We start from the raw sequence: 13558 nt of genomic DNA on the forward strand, positions 1-13558 counted from the left end.
TGTGTTTCTGTAGTGTGGGAATTTATGTATACTGATTTTAAAGTGCTAGAGACAGTGATCGAATTGGGCCAGTATTCAACGATATTTCATTTCTTCCGGCTGCTCGGTCTTACTCACCACTTGCACTTGATGATCAATTGTCACAAGCAAATATGTCTATAATGCAGAAACCACCGTGACTAAGCTGTTTACATATGACCCTGTGCATTTTGGTCTCCAGAATAATGGCTGTCACTTGTCTCGCACCTTCAACAAAATTACCTGCTGCTCCTGTTCTTCCTGGTTGGTAAAGACAGGGATGCAGGAATGAAGACCGTAGTGGCAAAGAATTAAAACAGCTGTGCTAATCTGCCTAAGTTACTGATTGGAAAATCGGCACATGTTGTGCCACACCTGGCCCAAACCACATATATTTTGAACAAAGCCAAACATCATTTTAGCCTTGGCATTGCCCTTTCTAGAAGCAAACAATCAAGTTGCCTTGGGATTGTTTTCCTGGTACTGTATAACTATGGAAAAGTGAAATGGTTTGCCCAAAATAAATATATAAATAAATAACCTTGAAGTTAACACCGCTTCTAGATACAGAAGTTTTAAACCCATCAATATTAAAAATAAAATATTCAAATATAAGATATCCAGTGTCAATATAAAATAAACCATGTTACTTAGTTCAGTCACTTAAACACCCTCATTTAGTGTAGACATCTACAAAAAAATGTAACCCTATATTAAATCAACACCCAAAAAATTACTGTCACATATAATTATCATTGTATAGTTATGTAATAAACATCCATAAAACAACATTTTACCATATTGACCACACAGATTACTACTTTAAAAAAAAAAAGTGGGATTTCTGTGCCATGCGCTGTCCTATCTGTTCTCTACCCTGCTGCATGTATTTTGCCTCTTGTACTGACAGGCATGCCATTACATCTGCCTGTAATGCCCAATGATTAAACAAAGACAGAACTTATGCCTCAATAGTCTGTATTGTTTCTCTGAATAACTAACTAATGGTCAGTATGCCTCCTCTCTTCTCTATTACTGTATTACCTGTGTCTGACCCAGTTTGGAGGAAAAGCTAGGGCAGTCCTAATTACTAACTGATTAGTAGTGACTAAGTATCAATTGGGATTGGCAGAAAGTGCAGTCAACATTTAACTACACTAATTTTTACCCATATAGTCTAAACTAGGCATAGCTCAAATTGTCATCTTTTAATCTGGATAATGGTTAAGTGCCCCAAGGGTATACTTTGTTGGGATTTTTTTTTATAACATATTTTAAATTCTATATTAATTGCATAAAGACAACATTTTAATTGGGGGGGGGGGGATGTCAGAACCCATAGAACAGTGGTTCCCAAACTTTCTCAGTTTCAGGTACCCTTAGGGTCTTCATAATTTTTCAAGGCACCCCTAACTCAAAATAATTACCAAGCACATTTTTGGTACTCAGTTGTGGGTCAGAGTCCAAACATAGAGGAATGCTTTAGATCCTTTTTGTGCTTATTCACTTTAGTTTTTGAGTTATAATGTTTTCTAAATAGTTGAGTTAAAATAACGTAATATTTAGGCCCCTTTCACCATTGCACTGTGCCACTTTCTCTGTTTACCTTTTATTACACTGCCCACATTTCATCCCAGTGCTGCCCCTCTGTTCCTTTATTTACCTTTTAATTTGCCTTCTTTCTTTCTTTTGTTTTCCTTTTTGACTTTTATAAAAGGAACTTGGGGTGTGTCTGAAAATAATGTGCTGTAGAGGGGGTAAACTAGTATGTGTTGGCGTGTGAGGGGATATGTATGGAGGAAACTGTTAGACTTCAAACTATTTTTATAACATAATCCAATGACTTCATCTATTTCCTTAGGTGAAAGATTTTGACAAGTATTCTAGGCACACTCTCATTGGAGAAGCCAGGATTGCACTAAAAGATCTTAAAGTTTCAGAAACTTTGGAATTCTGTGAAGATTTGCAAGGAAAAACAAAGGTACGCAGATCTTATTTCAATGGGACATAAAGTATGCAATATTTACTCTTAAAGGACTACTAAATACAAATCCCAGTATAGTAAAATAAGTATGAAAATATCTTGTATTATATTTACAAATATAGCATATATGTAAAGGTTTGCATATGATGACTAGTTTAGATCAGTGATTCCCACCTAGTTGGCCAGGACACATTTTTGTGTCCTGATTCGCAATACCAGGTTTGATTTATCAAAAGAATTTATGGGAAAGAAACAAACTCTAAGATATGCAATGGGGCTTATATGTCCATGAAATGAAGTACTACTCATTTTGGTTTGGTTATTCATTTAAAAAAAAAAAATAATAAACCCATGTATCCTCTTCCACTAAAGATGACTCAAAAAGACTGGGTGCAGAGGGGCATTCTGTCAGGACTGCCCCCACGCAGCATTATGTTGCCACTTTATTTCCACAAAAGTAGATTAGAAAGACACAGTGGCAATAGCCACCAAACTAGGTTTTACAAATCTAATTAGATCCAATAAATGTGGCAGAAGGTGTTTGGGACGTTAAACCTATGCTGATAATTTAGACAATTGGTATAGCGACAAAACACAACCGATTGCAATAATCATGATATAGAAGAGATGCAGACTTACTATAAATATGAGAGACCACATGAGACACGTCTGCTCCACGGCTGCTATACATTCCGTTAGCATCAAATGCCGGTGGCTAAGTGGTTAGCACTTCTGCCTTACAGCAATGGGGTCATGAGCTCAATTCCCAACCATGGCCTTATCTGTGTGGAGTTTGTATGTTCTCCCTGTGTTTGCGTGGGTTTCCTCTGGGTGCTCCATTTTCCTCCCACACTCCAAAAACATACTACTAGGTTTATTGGCTGCCATCAAAATTGACCCTAGTCTGTCTCGCTGTCTCTCTCTGTCTCTGTCTCTGTTAGGTAATTTAGACTGTAAGCTCCAATGGGGCAGGGACTGATGTGAATGAGTTCTCTGTACAGCGCTGTGGAATCAGTGGCGCTATATAAATAAATGATGATGATGGAGTTGGAATTGATGTCACTTACAATGGAGACAGTGAGATTTGCTGTTCCAAAGCAGCAATGCCAGGAGTGTAACATGAACCCTAACCCTACTTCTAATCCTACCCATAACCCTTAGATTACTTTATCCAGGTGGCAGATTATGGCATTGCCGCTTTAAAACCAGAAATGTCACTTTCTGCATTGTAAATGATATCAATTGCAAATGTTGGCATTTGCTGCGTTCGGACTGTATAGCAGCTGTGAACCAGGTGTCCCTCATGTGGTCTGTCTTATTTATAGTAAGTCTGAATTTTCTCTATATCGTGATTATTGGAATTGGCTTTATTTTGTTGTTATACCGATTTGTCGGACTTATGAGCTTCAGTATAATGACTACCACCCGGCAGAAGCATAATGCAGGAAAGGTGGAGGTACGGTCCTGACAATACACATTACACAGCTACAGCCCTCCTTTGTGGATGTCTGACTACTTTACTGCTCACTGGCACAGAAGAAAAGGTTCACAGGGGAGAGGTCCTGATTGCACAAATAAATTAGCTTGGCATGGTTTTAAAATTCCCATGAATCGTCTTTCCTTTAATCAATATTTATCTTCGCATATCTGTTTGTGTATTTGTTACTTCTAGCCAGATCCTTTAAGAGGTTAATAAAGGACTCTGGAAACCAAATTGAGGCCACCCACCCCCCCCTTTTTTTTTTTTTTTTATAAAAATTTGTTTTTATTATTTTTATTTGATTTTAATGCTTGACTGTATTAAAATTGACAAATACTGATGTACTGAATTATTGAATATTTAAATTCTTTTTAGCTTTTTTTTTTCCTGCAAATACAGCCATCAATTTGGAAAAATCCAACTTTTAAGCCATGTCACAGTGAATAGTGAGCATGGCCTACCCAATTAATCACTCTTGCCCCATAGTTGAGCAATGAGAGTTTTTTACGTTCTTCAGCACAACAGAAGCACAAAGCAATTGTGATGTTTGGAAACACCCCAATGAGGACTAGTTCTAGGAATTCTGTAAGCAGCTCCTCTGGCGTGCTTTCTAACTTAACGTTTGTACTATAATTTGTTTCAGGAAAATGTGTTAGTCACTGAAATCTTGGGCAATATCTTTCTTGTCTTTTTGCTGAAAGTTTTCAGCTGAGTAGCAGAGGCCTTCATTACTCATTTTGTTGAACTCCCAAAGAAATTTGCAAATTACTTTCAATTAAGTAAATCGACGATGAAGACAGACAGACAGACAGAATGGAGTCTACGGCTACATAGAAAAACGTTGACCTGATGGTGCTTTTCGGCATAGAGGTGGTGACTGGTGGAGAACTCTGTTGGAATCACAATGTTTTTGCTACAATTTTGCACTCTGTGATCTCATTCCATTTATCGCACATCTGTTCAAAGTCCTTTGATAAGACATCTGGGGCATACTTACTAAACTGCGGGTGGAGATGTTGCCTATAGCAACCAATCAGATGCTAGCTTTCATTTATTTAATACATTCTACAAAATGACAGCTAGCATCTGATTGGTTTCAAACTCGCAGTTTAGTAAATATACCCCTTGATGTTGTCCATCTCAACTTCCAGTGTAGCATTGCGTGCTTCAATAAGGAGGGTAGTTTGTGGATAAAGCTACTTACAATAATCAACCAAAGATGACATTAGAACAAATTTAAATTTCGACACGTACTACTTAATGGACTAAATTTCTGATCACGTTTATGCCGTGAGATTGATCATTTCAATATTTGATAAAGTTGTTCCCAAAGAATGCTGTGAAACTGGTTTACCAGAATTGTGCAGACAATCAAGTTGTGGATGTCACTCACCGGACTGTGAGTGCCATTTCTCCTGTGTTCAGGAACCGTGGCCATCCGCCATCCTGAGGGTCTGCGCATGTGCAGCCCTTATTAAACCTTCAGTACCTGTTGCTTTTAATTGATTGGATGATCAGGCAACCCTCCCTATTTAAACCACCTGTGATCATTACCTGGTTGCCTGATCTTGGAGTCTCATTCCCCATGAGCCTCTGAAGGTGTTCCTGTGTTTCCTCGTGTATTCAGCTCCAGCTGATTCCCGTCTACTACGTTTGTGGTTTCCAGACCACTTCAACTCTCCTGTGTTCATCGTGCCTGCACTCAGCTGATTACTATCTGCTACTGCTGCCGGATTTCAGTCCGCCTCAACTCTCCTGTGTTCATCGTGCCTGCACTCAGCTGATTACTATCTGCTTCTACTACCGGATTCCGGATCGCCTCTACTCTCCCATGTTCAGCGTGTCTTGCCTCCGCTGCCTCCGCTACTACTGCCGGATACCAGACAGCCTCAACTCTCCCGTGTTCATCATGTTTCCAGTTTTACTTACTACTGCTTCCTGAGTATTGCTCCGTTGATACTGGTTATCTGCCGTGCGCTGCACCAACCTGATTACCGCTTCCATCCTCCAGTGGCTTCTCCTCTTGCCGGCGTTCAGCCGTTCAGGTATCCCTGCACGTCTCACATTCCTCCTCACTCTAGCAGTGGTACAACTTGCTATACGCAGACCACTGACTCTCACTACCTCCTCTCTACTCCTGGACATTCCTCCTCACTATAGCAGTGGTACAACTTGCTGTACGCAGACCACTGACTCTCCTCACGTTTACTTGTCCATCTGGTTCCTCGTGTACATTCATCTACTCATTACCAGTTGCTGCTAGTCATAGACTTTCTTTGAGCATTTTCTCCTGTTCCGTTGTCACCCTGCTACCAGAGAACCATAATACCAGCTATATTACTCTGGTAAGTACATCATCTGGTGATATCCTGGGCAAAGACTCCTAGTGCCCGTGACAGTGGATGTATTATGAAGTGAAGCAGGGAGATGCGATTTCAGAATTTTCCACATGTGTGGAGAGGAACTGAAGATATTGTACATTTGTTGCACAGTTTGAAAGTAATTGACTACTTACTCAGCACAGTCAACACTTACAAGGTTTAGTGTGTTGTTTTTACAACTGAAGAAAATACGATACGAGTCTAGTTCAGTTACACAATTATAAACCAACGTTTCACTTGCGAAGTTGCGAGTCACTCGCCCCAGCAAATCTCAAGTGACGTTGTCATGTGTTTGTGCATGATGCATCTATCCACACAGAGAGAGCTATAAGCGCATGTGCAGCTGTGCATTATGCCAATTTAATCAATTAACATGTTTAGGCGTTAGGTTTGAACTTTTATTACTTATAAACTGGCAAATTAGTAAATGGATTTAAAAAAAAAAAAAAAAAAAAGACAGAAAAGTCGGAACACAAATAATAAGTCGGAAAATGTTGAGGCCCCTTGTCAGTCAGAGGGCCAGGGAGATTTCTCCCCTATTTAAGACTCTGGTAGAGCCTGCTTTCAGCAAAATAGGAAATCTATTTAGGGTTTACACATTCCTACTCTTTGTGTTCCACAAGATGTTAATAAATAGCATTAATACTCTTCATCAAGGGGTTAAGCCTATACTTCTTCTGTTTTTACTTGTTCATTTCTTATCGTGAAGATAGGCAGGAAGAACATTGCACCATTGTTAGTCATCTACCTGTTAAGTTCCAAAGAACTTTTTAATCAGCTTGATCTTATTTAATTTTGTATGTTCCACTTAATAAACATTCTTTTGTTCATTTTGTATTTACTTGAGAGCTAAACGTTTTATGTGAGCCAGGATACTGCATGTGGCACTCTGGCTGTTGCATTATTGTTTGCCAGCAACAAATTTGCATTTTGGATTAAGCTATGAATACTTGTGGACTTTGACAATTTATATTTCCACTACTGTTTGTGTCCAGTTCAGATCATATGACAATTGAAATAAAAATATAATATTGTTATAATACTGAACTGATGCAAGTTCCTGTTCTTTTTGCATGAGGTTAGATGGACACCCTCTTTGGAAAAAAGAACTCTATTGTATTCAGTGTACACAGGATTAATATAACATAATTTCTCCTTCCGTGTTTGGATGCATTACAGACAAAACACAGGGTCATAGGTAACGCATATCTCACTCTGCCTAATAACCATTTTCTCTAACATGTTTGGAGCTCTATGCTGGCCAGCCTGGGGCTGGTTTGGCATTATGGCAGGGGGACCTGGCGCAGCGGGTTTGCCTGCAGTAGTGCCACCAGCCCAGGCTGGCAAAGCCTAGTTCTGGTAATGGTAAAATCAGGGAGACCCCACGCTTTTTGTCCCCCTGATTTTCCTAGTGCCAACCTAGACTGGCAGCACTAGGGTTGGTTAAGCTGTTTGGGGGTGGGAATGCAGCATTTATTGTTTTTTATTTAATGCTTTATTGTGTTTTTTGTAGTGTGTGTGTTTGTTTGTTTGTTTTTTTTTTTAACATGTAGTACTGTTTTAGGTCGGCATTTTGACTGTTGACTTACAACCCTATAGACGTCTACTTTCTGAACATGTAGGCATTATCCCTGCCTGTTAACCTTATAACTGTGTTGACCTTATGACAGTAGATCTTTGGATATACACATTTTCACTGTTGACATTGCAACTACATCTCATTTTGTGTTCCCAGAGTCTTCCTAGAGTCTTGCTTTTGTGCTTCATTAGTTATGCTCATGTGTATCTATGAAAGTTACAAAATATTTGTTTCTAACTAGGGTTTAAATCTCATTGGCCCACACACATCACTATGAATCCACTCTAAATGATGGCTTTCTCTGCTCTGAATTGTTTCAGGCAGCAGCACGACTATAGCTTTTAAATGGATCTCAAAAGTGTTTTACATGGTGATATAGATAAATAAAAAATCAGGTTTTTGTTTAGCAGGCTATTCCCTCTGGAGGCCTTTGTCTCGGACACATATGCCATTTGTGAATTTATTTCTGATGTAGGGACTGAGTGGCAACTTTAAGCTTTATTGTCTACAATTTTACGCTTTTCGTATAGGAGACCGACATCTCCTCAGATAGGAATGCTGAATCATGCAAGTTCTGTATTTAAACAATGCAGGATTCTCTGTTCTTTTCAAACATTTTACACATAGGAGGTTCCAGAACAAAGGGTACACCTTTCACAAGAATTTTGCATGTTTGTCTAGAATACATGACACAGCTAATGTAGAACTGACCAGTTCTTTATATAGCAACACTTCCTGCAATTTTAAAGAACACTTTTTAACATTTGTGTCATAATCAATTTGGGTTAAAAAAAAACCCAAAACAAAACTTGGTCCATATAACCTGTCACCCCATTAACACCAATTTGATGAGCAGATTTTTGAGTACTTTTAAAATCTTAATTTCGCTGACTATGTTGCTTGCAGGTTTACGTTCAATAGCTTTTTGCTCTGACACTTCTAGATTTGCTTTCACAAGCTTTTGCATTCCTGATTTGTTTTTCTAGTCTCATGCTTGCTTTTTCTAGTCTAATTTTTACTTTTCATATTAGGTACAGATTAATATTTAAATTGGCTATTCCTTCCGATATCTGCAGTGCTTTTACACTTGCCTTTTCTCCTCTGGTTTCTTCCTGATGTAAAAAATTGATCATTTTCTACTAGTAAGCTGAATACTGCTTTAACCTTCCTGTTTAATTTATCCCAGCTCTCAGGACTGCTGTCTGGTCTGTCTGAGCTGAGCAATTGATCATCTGATCATCTTTACATACTATATGCACAAAAGTATTCGGACGCAAGCCCATTGCACCAACACGGACTGTAATGAAATTGTATTCGAATCCATGTATTTTAATATGGAGTTGATTCCCCCTTTTGCATCGATAACAGCTTCCACTCTTCTTTGAAGGCTTTCCACAAAGAAAGTGAGTGTTTCTTTGGAAATGTGCCCATTCATTCTGTAGAGCATTTATGAGGTCAGGCACTGGTGAACAAGAAGGCCTGGCTCTCCGCTCCAGTTCATCCCAAAGGTGTTCGATGGGGTTGAGGTCAGGACTCTGTGCGGGCCAGTCAAGTTTTTTCACACCGAACTCCTCAAACCATGTATTTGTAGTCCTTGCTTTTTGCACTGGGGCACAGTCATGTTGGAATATAAAAAGTCCTTCCTCACACTGTTGCCACAAAGTTGGTAGCATAGCATTGTCCAAAATGACTTGGTATGCTGAAGCATTAAGATTGTCCTTCACTGGAGGTAACAGCCCCTTACCATTATCCCGCATCCACCAAACTTCACAGTTGGCATAATGCAGCCAGGTAGGTACCATTCTCCTGGCATCCGCCAAACCCAGACTCGCCCACCTGACTGCCAAACAGAGAAGCGTGATTCGTCACTCCACAGAACATGTTTCCACAGTCCAGTGTCTGTGTGCTGTACACCCCTCCATTTGATGCTTGGTATTGGTCTTAGTGATGTCAGGCTTGTATGCAGCTGCTCAGCCATGGAAACCCAATCATTAAGCTTCCCGTCACACAGTCTTTGGACTTACATTAATGGCAGTGGAAGTTCGGAACTCTTCAGCAATGGAATCAGCAGAGTGTTGGCGCCTTTTACGCACCATGCGCCTTAGCACTCATTGACCCCCACTCTGTGGTCTTCCTTTTCGTGGCTGAGTTGCTGTTGTTCTTAAACGCTTCCGCTATCTAATAATATCACTTACAGTTGACCGTGGAATATCCAGAAGGGATGAAATTTCACGAACCATCTTACTGATAAGGTAGCATCCTACGCTTGAACCATGCTTGAAGTCACTGAGCACTTCAGTGGATCCATTTTGTATGGCAAATGGAGACTGCATGGCTAGATGCTTGATTTTATGCACGTCTGGCAATGGGTCTGATTGAAACGCCTCAATTTAATAATTGATAGGTGTGGCCAAATACTTTTGTCCCTATAGTATATAATCATACATCCCAACTGTCCTGATATCTGTGCAATTTTGAATTCAGGGCTCTGTCCTGCACAGGGACATGTTTGTCCCACGGGTGGGAATGTTGGCATAAGGGAGAGAGTGCTAGGCAGCCCTCTGGGACATGGCCACGCCCCCATCCTGCTGTGACCACACCCCAATGCAGACATAGGCATGCCCCATGCCCTGCTGCGGGGGACTTGCATGTTGGGAGGTATGTAGAAGCATTCCCTTTTTCAACTAATTATTACTGGGGTTTTTGTCTAATCTTTTTCTAGACCTGATTTAAACGCCAGGATGTCAATTAGTTAATGAGTCATCTTAAATATTAATAAAAACCAATAATGTCATGACCTAAGCCCATAAAATGTTACAATATGGATCTGTAAATTCAGCTTCTTTTTAAATGAGAACAAATGAATGCTTTTTGGGAATAAGAACTCTACTATAATCAGTATATACAAGATAAACAGTTCCCCATTCACTTTCATTATGTACTAACTGAATGTATCATCGCTTTACAACACCACTGTTTCTTGTCAGAAACACATTGTGTTACAAAACTGATACTGTATCGTGTCTGCGTCAGGTCTTAGAAAATAAACACCAGTGATCAGACCATCGTGCTCTTCACCAATAGCAGTTTCCTTTTAAAGTGTATTGTATTTACTGTGTATTCAATTGTCCCAAGAGCTCATGCAATATAATATGGTTTCAAGAACTGGTTCACTCATTGGGGCAGATTCAATTGTCCACAAGGTGCCTAAAGACATCGCCTCGTGTTTGCTATATTCCATTGTTGTTTAATCATTTTAGTGCTTTTAGCATGCCCTCTGTTATTTTGACAGTGATATTTTTAATTACCGTATTTGCCGGCGTATAAAACGACCCCCAACATTTCCACTCAAAATATAGAGTTTGTTATATACTCGCCGTATAAGACTACCCCCTCTTCCGCACACCATACGGTACAGCTGCGGATGAAAAAAACAAACCTCGGTCAATTGAATACCCCCATATGTTCTAATAAAATGACAACAAGGGGATGTTGGGCAGGAGCGCGCTTCTCTCATTACAACGTGTAATGACGTCAATCTGTGGTAAGACAGGCTGGAGTGACATGTAATTCTGTGTTATGGAGACTGGAAAGCTGAGCATCTACTATATCAATAGACATGACTGTAATATGTTAGGCATCAGCTGTCATATTCACAAATGATTGAAAAGTTTTGTTAAAGCTATTAGTGTGATCACCAGTGTATGTACTAGGACCACCATCATTCAGCCACACAGTGCAGGGTGAGAACTGGTGCAGGCATCTCCATCTGAACCATGCAGCAGAGCGGAGTTGATCTGAGCCCTATTTAAGCTGCTGCTCCAGTCCTGCAGATACTGCTCCCCACCTCTGATCTGTACCTCTGGACAGCAATGGGGTGACATAACACACCCCCCCCCCCTGCACGCCGCGCCAGTGATACACGCCGCCCATTGTCTTCAGTCAGCTGTGTAACCCCGCAACTCTTCCCCCCAGGTACCTGTCCGTGCAGGAAGATGGTTTTGTCCCGTGCTGACTCTCAGGACAGTCTTGAGTCGGAACCCGGAGAGGGGATGTTGTGTCTCCACTGAGCTCTTCGCATCCCCGCTGTCGCCATTCTGTCGTCTTCCCGCTTCCTCTTATCACCGGTAGGAGCCATTGTTATTAGGAGCATGCGCGGTGTGGCCCGAATGCAGCGCCCTCTGCTGCACAGCTTTCTGTATCAAACCACTCCACTGCCTGCACCCGGCGTATAAGACGACCCCCCCACTTGGAGGCATGTTTTTCAGGGCTAAAAAGTCGTCTTATATACCGGCAAATACGGTTACATCTTTCAAAAAATTGCATATGTATTTCGGAGTTTACGTTTAGAGCATTATTCAGTTTTGGTTACAAATACACCCGATACAGATCAATTGATTCATTTATTTTGCCTGTTTTACTTATTAATGTATCAGCAGGACACACCTGTGTTTATCACAAGTCTACGTAAATCCATGTAGTGTTGTTTTTCCCAGTAAACCTTATTTAGCTAATGGTGCAATGGATAACTGTCTAGCTGGGTAATTTTGATGAACTGTAATATAGTAATCCTAATTGAAATTATTCCTATTACTACAGAGATATTCTTACCACACCTATATGTGTTTGCTGCTAGTTGTGGTTGTATAATTTTAAATGGGCCAATTGAATTGAAACATTAATTCTGATTTATTTATAGTATACTATAATCCGTGCAGATGTGTAGTGTGTGTATTTGTATCTGGTAACCAAATGTGTGGTTTAAATTTTAGCTTCACCTGTGCAACTATATGTCTTTGAAATGTAAAGTGAGACTCTTTATGTGTGAGCTGTATGTACAAATGATGGTCTGGCCCTCGCACTCATGAATGTGTTTTAAGATATTCATATTTGCAGGTTCGAATCCAGTCTGGCATATTTACTGTTTAGATGAACAAAGGCCATACCTGTGTTAAAGAAATTAATAAATTGGTTTTACTGGTAATTCAAATGGATATTATTTTTTTTACAATACAAGGCGTAACCTGTCACCCTTTCAGTTAAGGCACACTGTGTGGTCTTTCCACAAATCCTGGCGCTCTTTTGCTTTACATTGTAGTTAAAATCAAGGTCTATCGGATCGCTATAGAACTCTGATATAAAGGGATGTTTACACTTTTTAACTTTAGTTTCTGGCATGATCAGCCATATACTGATGTCAGCCTTTTCTACAGCTACAATAAAGACGAGTGAAATGATAATTCCAAATCAAAGTTGACAAGCCTATTTTACTCTCATTGTTTCATCTATTTCTGTGCAGCAACATTTGTAATCCCAATTAATCCAAAACACATTTGTATTTGTAGCCTTTTCCTCCATTATATTTTCAAATCGTATATAAATATAAATTTGTACATGAAAAAATGCTCATGATTTCTTAGTAATTAACTTTTTTTTAAAATATATTTTTTACTACAGGACATCATTGGAGAGGTCCTAATCTCGCTTAAATGTCTCCCTACTTCACAGAAGATAGAAGTCGGGATATTAAAGTTTAAAACAAGTTCGTTAAGCATCATTCAAGAAAGAGGTATGTATATAAATGGATGCTTAAATAATGGCATTAGTGAGAGTGTGTATGTATATGTGTGTATGTGTGTATATATGTATGTATGTGTGTGTGTGTGTGTGTGTGTGTGTATATATATATATATATATATATATATATATATATATATATATATATATATATTTCAGTTTAATTGTTTAAGGAGATTAGCTTAATTTGCTTTGTTTGTCATTATGCGTAGCTTAGTTATATGTGTTTTGGTATTATTCATGATCTATACAATTACAATTTTATTCAAGACCGATAAGCCTATGCATCATCCTGTTTGGATGTAATGTAGTCTAATCAGATATATATGTGTATATATATTTTTAATGTAGCATTCATGTGCAACATCAAAGATGGGACCAGGTTGTCTTTATCAATCTCTGTTCTCAACAAACTACTTGAATTGTTTCTGGGCAGCTAGCCACAATGAAGGAACTGCTGCCTTTAATCTGTAACTGAGTCATTCTCCAGTTGTCATTTCCTCCTTGCAAGGTTATTCAAATAGGGCATACATCAGGGA

General features: G+C 39.4%; 1 protein-coding gene across 1 annotated transcript in view; it reads left to right on the forward strand.

Moving 5' to 3' along the window:
• LOC142103401 (synaptotagmin-2-like) overlaps positions 1-13558 on the forward strand; it is a 75764-nt gene that overhangs the window by 59127 nt on the left and 3079 nt on the right. Inside the window, exons 7-8 of the mRNA XM_075187464.1 lie at positions 1880-1999; positions 12900-13011. Coding sequence (XP_075043565.1) covers positions 1880-1999; positions 12900-13011 — 232 coding nt within the window. The remainder of the gene's footprint in view (positions 1-1879; positions 2000-12899; positions 13012-13558) is intronic.

The sequence above is a fragment of the Mixophyes fleayi genome, chromosome 10 (genome assembly GCF_038048845.1).
Source record: "Mixophyes fleayi isolate aMixFle1 chromosome 10, aMixFle1.hap1, whole genome shotgun sequence".
Taxonomy (NCBI): domain Eukaryota; kingdom Metazoa; phylum Chordata; class Amphibia; order Anura; family Limnodynastidae; genus Mixophyes; species Mixophyes fleayi.